The 15250-nt window shown below is 39.1% G+C and overlaps 1 protein-coding gene across 3 annotated transcripts in view; it reads right to left on the bottom strand.

The window, feature by feature from the left end:
• Positions 1–15250, bottom strand: part of LOC129855261 (formin-binding protein 1-like) — a 75508-nt gene extending 60258 nt beyond the window's left edge. For 2 of the 3 annotated variants that reach the window (XM_055922722.1, XM_055922723.1), the window contains exon 1: positions 15084–15248. In XM_055922722.1, the coding sequence (XP_055778697.1) occupies positions 15084–15107 (24 nt within the window). In that variant the 5' untranslated portion in view covers positions 15108–15248. Of the gene's footprint in view, positions 1–15083 lie in introns of all 3 variants that reach the window. The other variant, XM_055922724.1, reaches the window with a different exon arrangement.

Below are 15250 nucleotides of genomic sequence, written 5' to 3'. Positions count from 1 at the left end.
CATTGAAAAATCATAATCGGTCGACCTCTACTTCTGACCCACTGGGAATGTGATGAAATAAATAATTCTCTACTATTATTCTGACATTTCACATTCTTAAAATAAATTGGTGATCCTAACTGACCTAAGACAGGGAATTTTTACTAGGATTAAATGTCAGGAATTGTGAAAAACAGAGTTTGAATGTATTTGGCTAAAGTGTATGTAAACTTCTGACTTCAACTGTATTACCTGAACTCTTGTGCTGCACCATATTCAGTAACTCTTTAAACCGGGCATAGTTTGATGTTGTAATTAACAATAAAACAAGGTATGACCATGTATTTGAAACATTGAATGGAGATTGAGTACTGTCAGTGCAAGTTACTGTGTGCCAAACAAACCCTGTCCTGGTGTCCCACTTCTGTTTTATTAATTTATGATTTTGTTCCAAGAACTATGAGTATTTGGCAGCCATTGTTCTGCGAGCATGGAAAATGAATTTAGCTTTAGCATGGGCTCTCTGGGAGTGGGCTTGAGTTGTATAAGAGAGTAACTGAGTTTATTGTTCACTTCCTCCCCATTCGTTTTTTACTGGGCCTCTTGCAGCTTGACTAATAGCTTGGGTCTGTTTACATGAAGTGGGAAAAAGACATGAGAAAGCAGATAGAACTGTTTCACCTTTTTGTTGACATGACAAAGCAATGTTTTGCTTATTGACCAGATAAATACAAACTGAACCACATAATCTAGGTGGGATTGAGTTGTGTGTGTGCCAAGATTCGAGGAAAGTTGTCATTTTCAGACATTTATTCTAGCCTACCTATTGATTCACAGGCTGTTGTTTTTCTTCCCAGAGAGACAAATAGGAAGAAGGCACGTGTAAGAAAGGAGAATTATCAGGCTGTGTTTTAGTGACCTGCATACTAACGTATTGACTGGGAGTTGTTGCTGCTGTGGAACCATAGGACAGACAGGGGGTTGTTTGTATCCCAGGCAAAATGTCACTAAGCTGACACTTTAGTACACAATGTGCTTGGTTACCCTCCTCTGAAAGAAGACTGACTTTAAAAAAATATATAAATACAAGTCAAGTAGTGGACTTTCCTTTTTTTAATTACCCAGACCAGACTAGTCCTGAGTATCAGGATCAGCCCATATCCTGCAGGGTAGGCAACTAGATTCAGCTGCGGGACGATTTTTGTCAGAGGGAATGGTCAGGGTGCCAGAACATGATTATAATCATAATCATTGAACACAACTAAGCCCAAAAGGAGTTTGTTATTTTTAAATATAATAATTTCATACCTTGATAAATTTGAGGAACAATCATGCCACTTTTTTTTAAATTCACAGGAATAAGTGGGAACAGATTTCCTTAAACTCATTTTTAGCTGAACTCTTTTATAAAAATAAAAATTAAAAAATAATTAAAAAAATTGCGGCCTTTTAACTTCTTGCGACTATAGGGGGTGCTGTTTCAAATTAGCATAATTGTCTCTGCAGATGAAACGGCTTCCTACTCAATTCTTGATCGTACAATATGCATATTATTGTTATTATTGGATAGAAAACACTATCTAGTTTCTATAGCCGTTTGAATTATGTCTCTGAGTGGAACAGAACTCTTTCTACAGCGAAATCCATGACAGGTTTTGCGAAGGTCTGAGAGCAAAGCTCTGATCTCAGTTCAGTTTAAAGGGGTGTGTATATCCTATGGAACGACACGACACTGCACCCGCCTTCCCCTGGATGTCAGTAACCAATGAGAAGTGGAATGGGCTTCCTGCGTAGCTCTCAGAGGTTATAAAACACCAAGGAGTGAGGTACGCCTTCTTTTCGACGTTGAACTTTACGCAGAGAGAGACCCCGGGATGCCATTTTCGAACGATCAGTAATGAACTTTAGATATATCAGTCTGTAATTTAATTTGATATAGGTGTTAGAAACATCATAACGAAGCTATTTGAAACCGAGTTATATCAGATTATGCGAGTATATTGCTATTTTTCGGAATTTCCTCAGTATTGCGTAATGAGGATTTGGACACGTTAGCTAATGTTAGCAATTGTTAGCTATAGTTAGCTGCTATATCAGAAGTTGAATGCAACGTTTTACAACCAAGCAACGATTCTTTTGGACAAAAGTACCACTTGGCCAAGATTCCGATGGAAGCTCGTCGAAAAGTAAGAGCTATTTATGATGTTATTCCATTTTTATGTGGAAAAATGTAAACTCAATAACGGTAAATAGTGACGCCGTTATTGCGGCACTAGTCTGTCTGTAACGCACACTGTATGTCTAGTAACGTTAATTTTAAAAATCTAACTTAGCGGTTGCATTAATAACTAATGCATCTTTCATTTCATGGCCAACCTGTATTTTTTTAGTCAAGTTTATGAATAGTTATCGATAAAAATAGTTGTATTATCATGATGCTGCCGGGCAGATTGCTTGAGTAGTTGGACAGTATTTCCATTGTGTAAGCACGATTTGTGCCGCTAAATATGCACATTTTCGATCAAACTCTATATGGATTGTGTAATATGATGTTACAGGAGTGTCATCGGAAGAATTCTGAGAAGGTTAGTGAAAAAATTTATATATTTTGGCAATGTTGACGTTATCGCTCTCTTTGGCTAGAATCTATGCTCTGGTAATGTTTGCATATGTGGTATGCTAATATAACGATTTATTGTGTTTTCGCTGTAAGACACTTAGAAAATCTGAAATATTGTCTGTATTCACAGGATCTGTGTCTTTCGATTAGTGTATGCTGTGTATTTTTACAAAATGTTTGATGATTAGTAATTAGGTAATACACGTTGCTCTATTTATTTATTCTAGTCCATTTGTGACGGTGGGTGCAATTGTAAACTATGAAATCTACCTGAAATATGCACATTTTTCTAACAAAACCTATCCTATACCATAAATATGTTATCAGACTGTCATCTGATGAGCTTTTTTCTTGGTTAGTGGCTATCAATATCTTAGTTTAGCCGAATTGGTTATAGCACCTGATGGAGTAAGAAACCGATGGAGTTAGAAAAGTGGTGTCTTTTGCTAACGTGGTTAGCTAATAGATTTACATATCTTGTCTTCCCTGTAAAACATTTTAAAAATCTGAAATGGTGGCTTTATTCACAGGATCTGTATCTTTCATTAGGTGTCTTGGACTAGTGATTTAATGATATTTAGATGCTACTATTTAATTGTGACGCTATGCTAGCGATGCTAATCAGTGTGGGGGGGGGGGGGGGGGGGGGGTGCTCCCGGATCCGGGGTAGAGGCTCGTTAGAGGTTAAGCAGTCTAGTACAGTTAAATAGTTAAACACCCATGGACACAGCGGTCTAAGGCACTAAATCTCAGTGCAAGAGGCGTCACTTCAGTCCCTGGTTTGAATCCAGGCTGTATCACATCCGGCCGTGATTGGGAATCCCATAGGGCGGCGCATAATTGGCCCAGCGTCGTCCAGGTTTGGCTGGGGTAGGCCGTCATTGTAAATAAGAATTTGTTCTCAACAGACTTGCCTAGATAAAAGGTTACACACACATAAAAAAAGTTGTTGGCATTTATGTATGTTTTACTGGTAATGGGGACAATCAAAACCTATTTCTTTCACTTACTTACTGTGCTGTTTCATTGTTTATTTGTTCAGTCATTTCATTCTCAAACAGGATTGCTATGGATTTCTATGGACCCATTTGGGTCTTTGCTATGGAACACCATTTGGGTATTTGTGTGTCAAAATATACCATTTAACACTATTTGACAATTAAAATAAGCTTGCTGACCAATCAGGACCTGAATATGACCGCACATCACATAATAATTTAACGCATTGATTCATTTTTACATAGCTATTACACTATCACTCGTATTTCATATGTCACAACGATTCATCTGCTATGATGCTGGTAAAGTTGTCTCGCACACCTACAGTGCTGGTCATAAAAAAAAGCTAGTTAGCTCATGGATGCAAACAATCTTCTTCCCAAAAACAAAGCAAAATGACAAACTGTTAAAGTAGCTATAGTTAGCTAACTATATAGCTAGGTGTCATCATCTAAAATAACCCTAATTTATAAGACAGTTCTTATTTATTTTATTAATGGTGGTTGGACCCATCTATGTGAAGCTAGCCACAATAAGGATTAGCCACAATAGGGGACTTTGCGGTAAGCCTTCAAAATAAAAGTATGGCATAATTCTACTATTTATATTAATTTGCGACCACTGTCAAACTTTTATTTTGAAGGCTAACAGCAAATTCCACTATTGTCCCTAATCCTTATTGTGGCAAGCTTCACAACATAACCCTGTGTGTTCGAGCCTCACTAGCCAGATGAAGCTAGCTGGCTGCTTATAACGTTAGCTTTGGGCAACAGGTTTAAGTAGCTGGCTAGCTATTTATTTTCATGAACTGAAGTTCAATAGGTGAACAACAAGTGGCAACCTAGCTAATACTTACTCACAAGGATTCTTAAATCATTGCTAACAATAATGAAAATGACTGCAGTTTCTACTGGTCATTGTTTTCAGGCTGGTTGTATTGGTGCTAGCTACCCCAGAAGTTGTGGTCGAAAAAATTATGTATTACCAACGCGTTATTGTAAACACATTATTTTCGGCCGGTGTTTGCAGACTTTTTTTGTACAGCTTTGACAGTGCTACTGTATCTTTGACACACAAAGACCCAAATGGTTCCATAGTATGCATGTTGTTTAGCTACAAGCAGTGATGCTATTACTGTGTAACATCTGAAAAATAGCGCATTTGGTAGTGTGTACCGGTGCTCAACCAGTCGGCGAAAGCCAACATCACCCATGACAGAGAACGGTTGATTGTCAAGGGCAATGAATTCCATTATCTTGGCTTTTACGGATTCCGCCTTTGAGATGTCTCGCTGAAATTTTCTTACTCTTTCAAATGACTGCTCGACTGCTCGATCCACACAGCAGACATTATGGGCTAGTTTAGGAATACTGTGTTGCACATACAGCGCAAAATTTTATGTGGTGTCATTATGTCACGTACCTGCGTTATATAGGTATGCATGTCAGCCTTGACATCGGTTTTGCACATCGGCGTTAAACTAGACATCGGGACGATACCAATGTTGGCATTTTTAGCTAATATCGTCCGATTCCAATATGTTCAACGATATATCGTACATCCCTACACTCTGTATCCCCTCTTGATTGCGCATTCTTCTGTTTCTTACATAGCTGGTTTTTAAAAAACACATACCGGACAAGTTTAGCAACGCAATGGATTATGGTGATTGTAGTTAACCTGTTTGGCCTGCAGGGGCAGTATTGAGTAGCCAGATAAAAGGTGCCCATTTCAAACGGCCTCGTACTCAATTCTTGCTCGTACAATATGCATATTATTATTACTATTGGATAGAAAACACTTTAGTTTCTAAAACCGTTTGAATTATATCTGTGAGTAAAACAGAACTCATTTTGCAGCAAACTTCCTGACCAGGAAGTGGAAAGTCTGAAATCGAGGCTCTGTTCTAGGTCCTGCCTATAAAATGGGCATGATACGTATTAGTATACATGCACGTCATACACCTTCCTCTAGATGTCAAGAGGCAGTGAGAAAAGAAATGGAGTGTTTATCTTGGTCTGAAGTGGAATAAATCCTCTTGGAATGACGTGTCACCCATTTCCTGTTTTCAGGAAGGCGCAAGAAGGAACCGGGAATTGCCTTCTGAAAAGCTGTTGTTATAGGCGACTACTATCTCCGGCTTTGATTTTATTTGATACATGTGACAATATCATCGTAAAGTATGTTTTTTCAATATAGTTGAATCAGATTACCGAAAAATTTTCGGGAGTTTTGCCGTGTTCCGTTCTCTTCCGTTTGTTGACATGGAGAGATTCGCGCCACTTGGCAAGTGTGCTTGCTAAATCGAGAGGGGAAAAGGCTGTTCTAAATCCAAACAACGATTGTTCCCGACAAAGGACCCCTTGTACAACATTCTGTTGAAAGATCAGCAAAAGTAGGACCCATTTTATGATGCTATTTCATATATCTGTCGAACATGTTGTGCTAGTCGTTTGCGCCTAGCTTTTGGGTACTCTCTCCCTATACCTAAGCTGTATGTCGTAATGAAGTTATTTTTAGAATTCTAACACGGCGATTGCATTAAGAACTAGTGTATCTATCATTTCCTATACAACATGTATTTTTTTGTTATGTTTATGAATAGCTATTTGGTCAGAATATGTGTGTCAGAAAAATATCCAGACGTTGTGGGAAAAATATGCTACATTAGCACAACGTATAACCACTGATTTCAGCTCTAAATATGCACATTTTCGAACAAAACTTAAGTGTATGTATAACCTGATGTTATAGGACTGTCATCTGATGAAGCATATCAAGGTTAGTCAAAAATTATATATCTTTTGCTGGTTTGTTACAATCGCTAACCTTTGCTACTGGGGAATGGCTTGTGTTTCTGGCTATTGTGGTAAGCTAATATAACGCTATATTGTGTTTTCGCTGTAAAACACTTAAGAAATCGGAAATATTGGCTGGATTCACAAGATGCTTGTCTTTCATTTGCTGTACACTATGTATTTTTCAGAAATGTTTTATGATGAATATTTAGGTATTTGACGTTGGTGTCTGTAATTATTCTGTCTGCTTTCGGTGCAATTTCTGATTGTAGCTGCAATGTAAACTATGATTTATACCTGAAATATGCACATTTTTCGAACAAAACAGATTTATTGAATAACATGTTATAAGACTGTCATCTGATGAAGTTGTTTGTTGGTTAGTTAGGTTGGCTTTGTGCATGCTACCTGTGCTGTGAAAAATGTCTGTCCTTTTTTGTATTTGGTGGTGAGCTAACATAAATATACGTGTTGTTTTCGCTGTAAAACATTTTAAAAATCGGACATGTTGGCTGGATTCACAAGATGTGTACCTTTCATTTGCTGTATTGGACTTGTTAATGTGTGAAAGTTAAATATTTCAAAAAAATATATTTTGAATTTCGCGCCCTGCACTTGAGCTGACTGTTGTCATAAGTGTACCGACGTCGGGCTTGCAGCCAGAAGAAGTTAATTACCAAGTTTTCTGTCCTAAACTATGTAGAACATTGGCCTGTTGGAAACTACAACTCCCTAATACAATCACACTGTTCGGGCATATGATCAGATTTTTCTCTAGAGAAACTGCACTGCAATGAGAGTATTGAGCTCAGGAAAAAAAAACTACCAAAATGGAATTCAAATAATTGAACCAACATCTGTCAATTAGTTGTTTAAAAAACAAAAAATGACCGACATTCCAGTTAAATCGCTCAGCGGTACCAGAGGCATATGGGGACAAAGTCTCATACACTCATAATCTGAGACAGTTTCACACGCACCACTGGTGTCTCCTCTACTCGGTTTACCCAGCAGAGAGATGGTTTAAAGCTCTGCTTACCGGTCAACGTCACCTTGAAATTGGGTGGGGGCAATATGAGCCCCTTGTATTGAATGGGACAGGAAGAGAAGGGGGAGATGCAGGCCTCATGGTCTGCCCCCCCCATCCCCCTCATCCTCCTGGGCAGACCCCCAGCCACACAAAGCTGTAGTGCTGAACTAACACCACTCAATTAAATGATGATAACAGAGCACACAGGACTATGTCCCTCTATGGCCAGATGTTAGAAAGTCATGATGCTATTATTCACCAAATGAATCCCTCTCCCACATGATTGCATAAGAGTTGTGTTAAAGCCAAATGTATTTTTCCTCAGATGTGGCATACTATTATTTTAGCACTGTACTAATGTGGCTTATGACATCACGCTTTGATTCAGAGTGAGAAAGCAGAAAATTACACAGAACTAGATAGCGAATATAATGAGCTCAGTGTGTCAGACCCCAATATCACAACAGCACATGAATACAACACTATAAATTACTAATTGATTAGATAACAAAGAGTAGGGGAGAGGGGCAATCGTAACACCTTGAATTTCTCCAAACAGAAACTGTCTCAGTACATGTCCATTTAGGTTCTCTCCCTGCTTGAAAAGTTTCAGTCAAATCTTTTTATTTGCACCAGACTTGTGGAGGTCTTGGCTGATTTCTTAGAATTTTCCCATGATGTCAAGCAAAGAGGAACTGAGTTTGAAGGTAGGCCTTGAAATACAGCCACAGGTACACCTCCAATTGACTCAAATTAGGTCAATTAGCCTATCAGAAGCTTCTAAAGACATGACATAATTTTCGGGAATTTTAAAGGCACATTCAACTTAGTGTATGTAAACTTCTGACCCACTGGAATTGGGATACAGTGAATTATAAGTGAAATAATCTGTCTGTAAACAATTGTTGAAACATGTTCTTGTCAGGCACAAAGTATATGTCCTAACCGACTTGCCAAAACTATAGTTTGTTAACAAGAAATTTGTGGAGTGGTTGAAAAACGAGTTTTAATGACTCCAACCTAAGTGTATGTAAACTTCCGACTTCAACTGTATGGCTAGGTTACATGTTGCTGATAAGCTTAGCAAAGGGAATCTATGAAAGCATAGAAATTAAAAATAAAAATAAATAAAAAACTACAATAATAAAATCCATTTAGGGATGAGAAGAGTTGCAGGGACTAGAGTCAGGTCACATAGCGCACCAGCACAACAGGAAGAACCCAGCAGCTGTGTTTTCAATGTGATTGTCAGAGGACATAGACAGTGCCAGCAGAGAGTATTAAAAGGTACAACGCTATAATTGTGTATAAATCTCTTTTGGATTGCACTCATTACCCTGGGGTTGTACTGTGCAGGAAAGGTGTAAAGTGCCATTCTTTTTTAAACTAAGCTTGGCTGAAAACAAAAATGTAACAATATTAACATGATTCTACAAATTTGTTTTAAATGCGTTTTTATCCGAACTGTGCCAAGACATCTCTCCACCTTAATCCACATTCAGCGCATGATCCCAAAAACCACAGATTAGAGGGGAAATAACAGACAGGAGATTGCCATGGCATGTAGACAAACAGTAGTATTTTCACACTGCAAAATAAAATAACTTCAGCTGAGATTTTCAGTCTGGTCAACGCCCCATTGTTTTAATCCTATCAGCAATGGATTTGAAATGTGTGCTCATGTAAAACCATTATCTTTGCTCCTGACTGGAAATAGATCAGAGACAAAATAAATATGCTGGGTCATGGTGAACCATGGCCTCAGTCAGCCTTCAATTGATGTGACCAGATCTAAAAAAAACTTGATAGAATTAAGTACCAAATACAGAACAACTACAGCCTACTCATTAGTCATTACCCAGTCTTCATTCACCATGGTTGTTATTGGAAGGAAGCCTTGAAAGCCCCTCTGAGGCAGGCTGGCAGCACTGCCAGACTGGCAGGGAGAGAGTTTAGCTCTAATCTTGGCCAGTTGGCCTCACCTGATTTAACCCCATGTTGTCCAGATTAACACTAAGAAGGAAGCCTGGACAAAGGAGGTCCACCAGCCAACCCACAAACCATAGGAGGAACTAAACAACCCAGAATGTGAATCATCTTTTTACAAGCTATTACAGGTAGTCACAGTCTACATTATTCAGAGGACATGGGATTGCCCTGTCAGAGATAGAGAAATATATAAGAGACATGTTGTATGGCTGTAAACCAGCTGAATACCACAAATTGATGCTCTGAAAATCTGCATTAGGGCTTGAAACATCTGCCAAAAGGTTCCTACTAATCCTACAATGGAGAAGGAGTTCAAGTTGTCAAAAACATGACAGAATCCCAAGGCCAGGACGATGATTCAGCCCAGTCTGGAGGACTAGCACTAATTGAACTGTCTTAGACTGTGCTCTGCTGTTTCTGCGACTCCGTTCTTAAAGCTCTGACCGCCAGTGAGGCGTTACAATGCACCGTCTGGGTAAGAGACGCACGCTGCGTCTGGATAGCATACGCAGCATCCCCACCCCCCCATAGTAAGAGCCCATCTTAGACCTCCCTAATAATCACAAAATAAAAATGGTCTGATCATTATGACAGATTATGGTTTATTTACCTTGTAAAAAGCAAAGACAGTCCAGTGTGTCCAGGGTAGGCTTTGACAAGAGGCAAATTATAGGGCCTAGGGGATGGAGCCCAACTAGCTACGCTAAATAGCTTCATACTGTCTGAAAATAAAAAGGTATGAAGACACCACTTCTGAGTGTGTGACATAGCAACCTCATGTTGCACTGTTTTATATCAGAGAAATCCCCTGACAGTATCTCTAAAAATATACAGTATGTCAGCTTGCGAAACAAGTGTAGACAAATCAGGTTAAGCCATCATAAACCACAACAAACTCTTTTCTTCAATATTAGGTCCAATGGCTTGACATGCCTCAGCCAATGTCCTATACTATTTACCATAAAACTGCACAACTAAAAGCTCAAACGTGACCAATTGATTTACACGGTAAATCTGTGCAGATTAAGCAAAACAAAAATAAACAAATGAATGCAATCCAACGCTGCAGGCACTCTGGATATGCAGTAGTGCCGCCTCCTATCAAATCCCTGTTTGCTTGTGATTCCTCCTGATATACCTCTCATTGATTGTTTTCCCACATTTCCTTTGTTTTGTCCTGTGTAATTTACCTGGGCAGGGCAGCATTTCCCCTCAATGTTCCCAGTCTTCCCCTGAGAATGCATGGGAACACACATTACGCACCAAACCCTCTGTCTCCACGACCCTGTCTACCTCCCTCCACTCTCTCCCTGCTCAACACCTCCCTGAGCCATACCTGCTAGCACAACTTCCCTTTATTAAAGACGACATCCACCCACACACTCCCCTACACAATCCTGTGATATTACACCCCTCTCTACTCACTGAGGAGAAGGATTTCATGTTGGGTGCTGTGAACTGAATGCAATGGCAGGTCTCAGCTGTGATTCAAACATCTGTGTCCTTAATTGAACTCTCTCAAACTCCGTCAATCTTCATTGCACAAAACGACAAGCCAGACTTTAACCATGATCATATCCCTCCCTGTTAACAGCTGTTGCAGTCAACAGAACATAACCTAGCCTATAAGACATCTGTTATGAAAAAGAATGCTATAATAACTGTTGATAGCCTGTGTGCTCAGCATGGTAACATTTTGTAGATACACTGCTTCCATTCACAAACCATCTCCAGTGGATCAGTCTCAGTCAGTTAGCTGGTGGGGACATGCCAACCCCATGTAATAAGATGTGTTAGTCTTAGGCTTTAGGTCTCAAAGCCATGGATGAATGCCAACATGCCAGGCAGACAGATAGTACTTTGACATGTGAACAGATAAAGGTGTAATGCACACATATGGCCTACAGTAACAGTCCATCAGAGTCTAAAATCATGTCAATATCACACCTGTCATTCCTTCACTAGAGGCAGGCACAGATGTGGTTTTTTGCATCAATGCAATGTGGTTAGTTTCCTTTCTGAATACTCTCTGTGAGTACGCTTACATGCACACTAATAATTCGATATTAAAACAGATTATGGCAGTAGGCAGAGTATGGCGTTAGTCATGTAAACACCTTATCTTCATCAGTTTACTGTCATAATCTAAGTAAGCACACGGCGATTAAAATACCTGGTTTTCTGAATAATCATTCTAATTACTAGGACATGTAAACAGCTTCAAAATCAGTGTTTCAGCTGTGTATTTGATCTGCTGCATGTGCCAGCACTAATCAAACTATTATATTAATCTGACTCAATGTCTAGGTAGGAACCAGAAGGAATCAGGGCTAAATTAATTTCATTCATAAAAATTGAAGGCAGACGACATCGGTGTTACTGTGCTACAGATGCAAATTCAATCTACTGTATGTAACTAGAGATGCCTTTCAGTGAACCAGAGATTCCGGGGAATAAATAATCCAATCAGGTCTTGAAGCGATTCCTGATAGAGATTTAAGAGTAAAACAATATGGAATGAGCATTTTGAATCAAGTTGGTGAACACAGTTAAAATATAAGGGATAAGGGCCTAACACATGCAGCCAGACAATCAGACTATGCCCGCATGGCCGATTAATTAGGGCCGATTTCAAGTTTTCATAACAATCGATAATAGGCCTTTTTGGACGCCGATTACATTGCAACCCACGAGGAGACTGCGTAGCAGGCTGACCACCTGTTACGCGAGTGCAGCCTCAAAAGGACCTTGTGGCTGCAAGGAGCCAAGGTAAGTTGCTAGCTAGCATTAAACTTATCTTATAACAGAGAATCAATCATCACACAATCACTAGTTAACTACACATGGTTGATGATATTACTAGGTTAACTAGCTTGTCCTGCGTTGCATATAATCAACCCGGTGCCTGTTCATTTATCATCGAATAACAGCCTACTTCAACTTCACCAAATGGGTGATGATTTAACAAAAGCGCATTTGCAGGAAAAAAAGCACTATTGTTGCACAAATGTATCTAACCATAAACATCAATGCCTTACTTAAAATCAATACACAGAAGTATATCTTTTTTTAACCAGCAAATTCATGTTAGCAGGTAATATTAACTAGGGAAACTGTCACTTCTCTTGCATTCAGTGCAAGGAGAGTCAGGGTATATGCAGCAGTTTGGGCCGCCTGGCTCTTTGTGAACTGTGTGAAGACCATTTCTTCCTAACAAAGACCGTAATTAATTTGCCAGAATTGTACATAATTATGACATAACATTGAAGGTTGTTCAATGTAACAGCAATAATTAGATTTAGGGTTGCCACCCGTTCAATAAAATACGTAAAGGTTCCGTATTTCACTGAAAGAATAAACGTTTAGTTTTCGAAATGATATTTTCCAGATTTGACCATATTAATAACCAAAGGCACGTATTTCTGTGTGTTTATTAGATTATAATTAAGTCTATGATTTCATATTTGATAGACTGCTCTGACTGAGCAGTGGTAGGCAGCAGCAGGCTGGTAAGCATTCATTCAAACAGCACTTTACTGCATTTGCCAGCAGCTCTTAGCAATGCTTGAATCACAGCGCTGTTCATGACTTCAAGCCTATCAACTCCCGAGATTAGGCTGGCAATACTAAAGTGCCTATAAGAACATCCAATAGTCGGTATTTAAATACAAATGGTATAGAGAGAAATAGTTGACGCGTTATAATTTCTATATTAACTACAACATAAAACTTCATAACTGGGAATATTGAAGACTCATGTTAAAAAGGAACCACCAGCTTTCATATGTGCTCATGTTCGAGCAAGGAATTTAAACGTTAGCTTTTTTACATGGCACATATTGCACTTTTACTTCCTTCAACACCGTGTTTTTACATTTAAACCAAATTGAATACGTTTCATTATTTATTTGAGACTAAATAGATTTTATTTATGTCTTATATTAAGTTAAAATAAGTGTTCATTGTTCAATCAGTATTGTTGTAATTGTCATAAATATCAGATTTTTTTATTTTTTATTAATAGAAATAAATAAATAATAAATAAAAAGAATAGGCCGATTAATCGTTTTTTTTTGGTCCTCCAATAAATCGGTATCGGCGTTGAAAAATCATAATCGGTCAACCTCAAATCAGACAGCAAAGGCTAATGTGTTAACAGCACAAATCAAAATATTTGAATTGCAGAAGGTTGGCCAAATTAGGCATTTTACAGCACGGTGCAGTAGGTTAGGTTCAAGAGACCTTTATCATAAATACAGCTCTTGCAATCAAGCAGTAAGAGCCTCACAAACTGAACTGTAGGCTATTGCCCGAATATACATATTTTCAGGGCACCGACATGCTTTTGAGGGAGTTAATTTAGCAGTAACAGAATCATTCAGGGAAAAACCGTAGTAAATATACATTTTATCAACAAAACAGGTTCAAAGTTAATCATACTGAAGTGAACCCATATAAGCCACATCAGCCACATGTTGAATAAAGCTTCAATATATTGTTATCTTCCCTCAAACTACATAACAGTGCAGTTCTCTCTATCAAATGTTAGATATCAATGTAATTGGTATGAAACAGGCTCATCACTTCTTTGACTAGCTATCATGTTGGCAGCGACACTGCAGTCTTCACAACTATACATTTTAAAATGATTAGGGGGAGAAGCTGCCCCATTGGTAGGATACTGGGGGTGACCAAACGTTTTATGGGCAACACCCATGTAACTGGAATACATGTCATAGGAGTTCAATGTCCCTGGTGAGGAATAGTTTTGATAGGTGAAGATTATGTTCACACTAACAAAAAAACGTGGAACAGATTTTTGCTGCAGTAACATGGTAGCTAGATATAGTCACAAAAATTATTTGGACGATAAACCGCTTGGGCAAACCGGGTGATGTAGCCAGGGGCCTGGCTGTCAGAGGGCAAGCCAGACCAGACAGAACATGACAAAGACCGTACCTGGAATAAGCCCCCCCACGTCTGTTCAACGGTGGATAGTTTTTTGTTATATTTGGGAGAAGAAAAATGCTTGATTTCCTCAAGTCTACTATTGTTTAACTATTTAACTTGCGCAATCTCCTTGCAAACTGGGAAAAATGCTGGTCAAACAGCTTGAAGAGTCACTCAGACCCAGCGAGGAAACAGCCATAAATAAATAAAACCTCGATCTTTAAAACCAAGTTAAACGAAATGTGTACCTGCATTGTTTCATGCTGGTAGCCACCAGATCCATAAAAGCATTGAGAGAAAATAGTACAGGGGGTTACTTGCGTTACCCTCCTGTCTCCACCTTTTTTGGAGGATAGCTAACGTTAGCTAGCTTGCTAGTCTATGTGTGAACTAGGAGAGGGTGTGATAGACTTCCTATTCAAACATAAAACAATAACTGATCAATCAAGCCCCTGTTAGAGACAGTGTTATGATATCAAGTACTAGACAAAGATACGCAAATTATCCCCTTTGCCTGGCGGACATTTCTACTCGCCTTGCCTATTGTTTACCGTCTGTAGTACTATGGTAAAGGTGCATGCCAGGCTTAGCTGGCTAGCAGCTTACACAATGCTAAGGTAACCGAGCACCTTCATCGAATTCGTGCTAAATTTTGGCAAGCGTGTTATCCACACAACAAAGAAGAGAGCAACATGGTTTATACCAATAGCAAACTTACCCAAAGCTCCGTTCCCCAAGTCATTGTGGACTCCCCTGGTTGTCAGTGTATTCCCCGCTCAAAACTCGCCAATGTTGCGTTTCCAATCGTCTGCAGTCGTCTGTGGTATACACTCCTTGCTCACTCCTGAGGAGCTGTCTAAATTCAGCTCTAGCGAAGGAAGTTGG

Source organism: Salvelinus fontinalis, chromosome 5 (assembly GCF_029448725.1).
Source record: "Salvelinus fontinalis isolate EN_2023a chromosome 5, ASM2944872v1, whole genome shotgun sequence".
Taxonomy (NCBI): domain Eukaryota; kingdom Metazoa; phylum Chordata; class Actinopteri; order Salmoniformes; family Salmonidae; genus Salvelinus; species Salvelinus fontinalis.
Note: the sequence above shows the minus strand (reverse complement) of the source record. Positions and strands in the feature narration are given on the sequence as shown.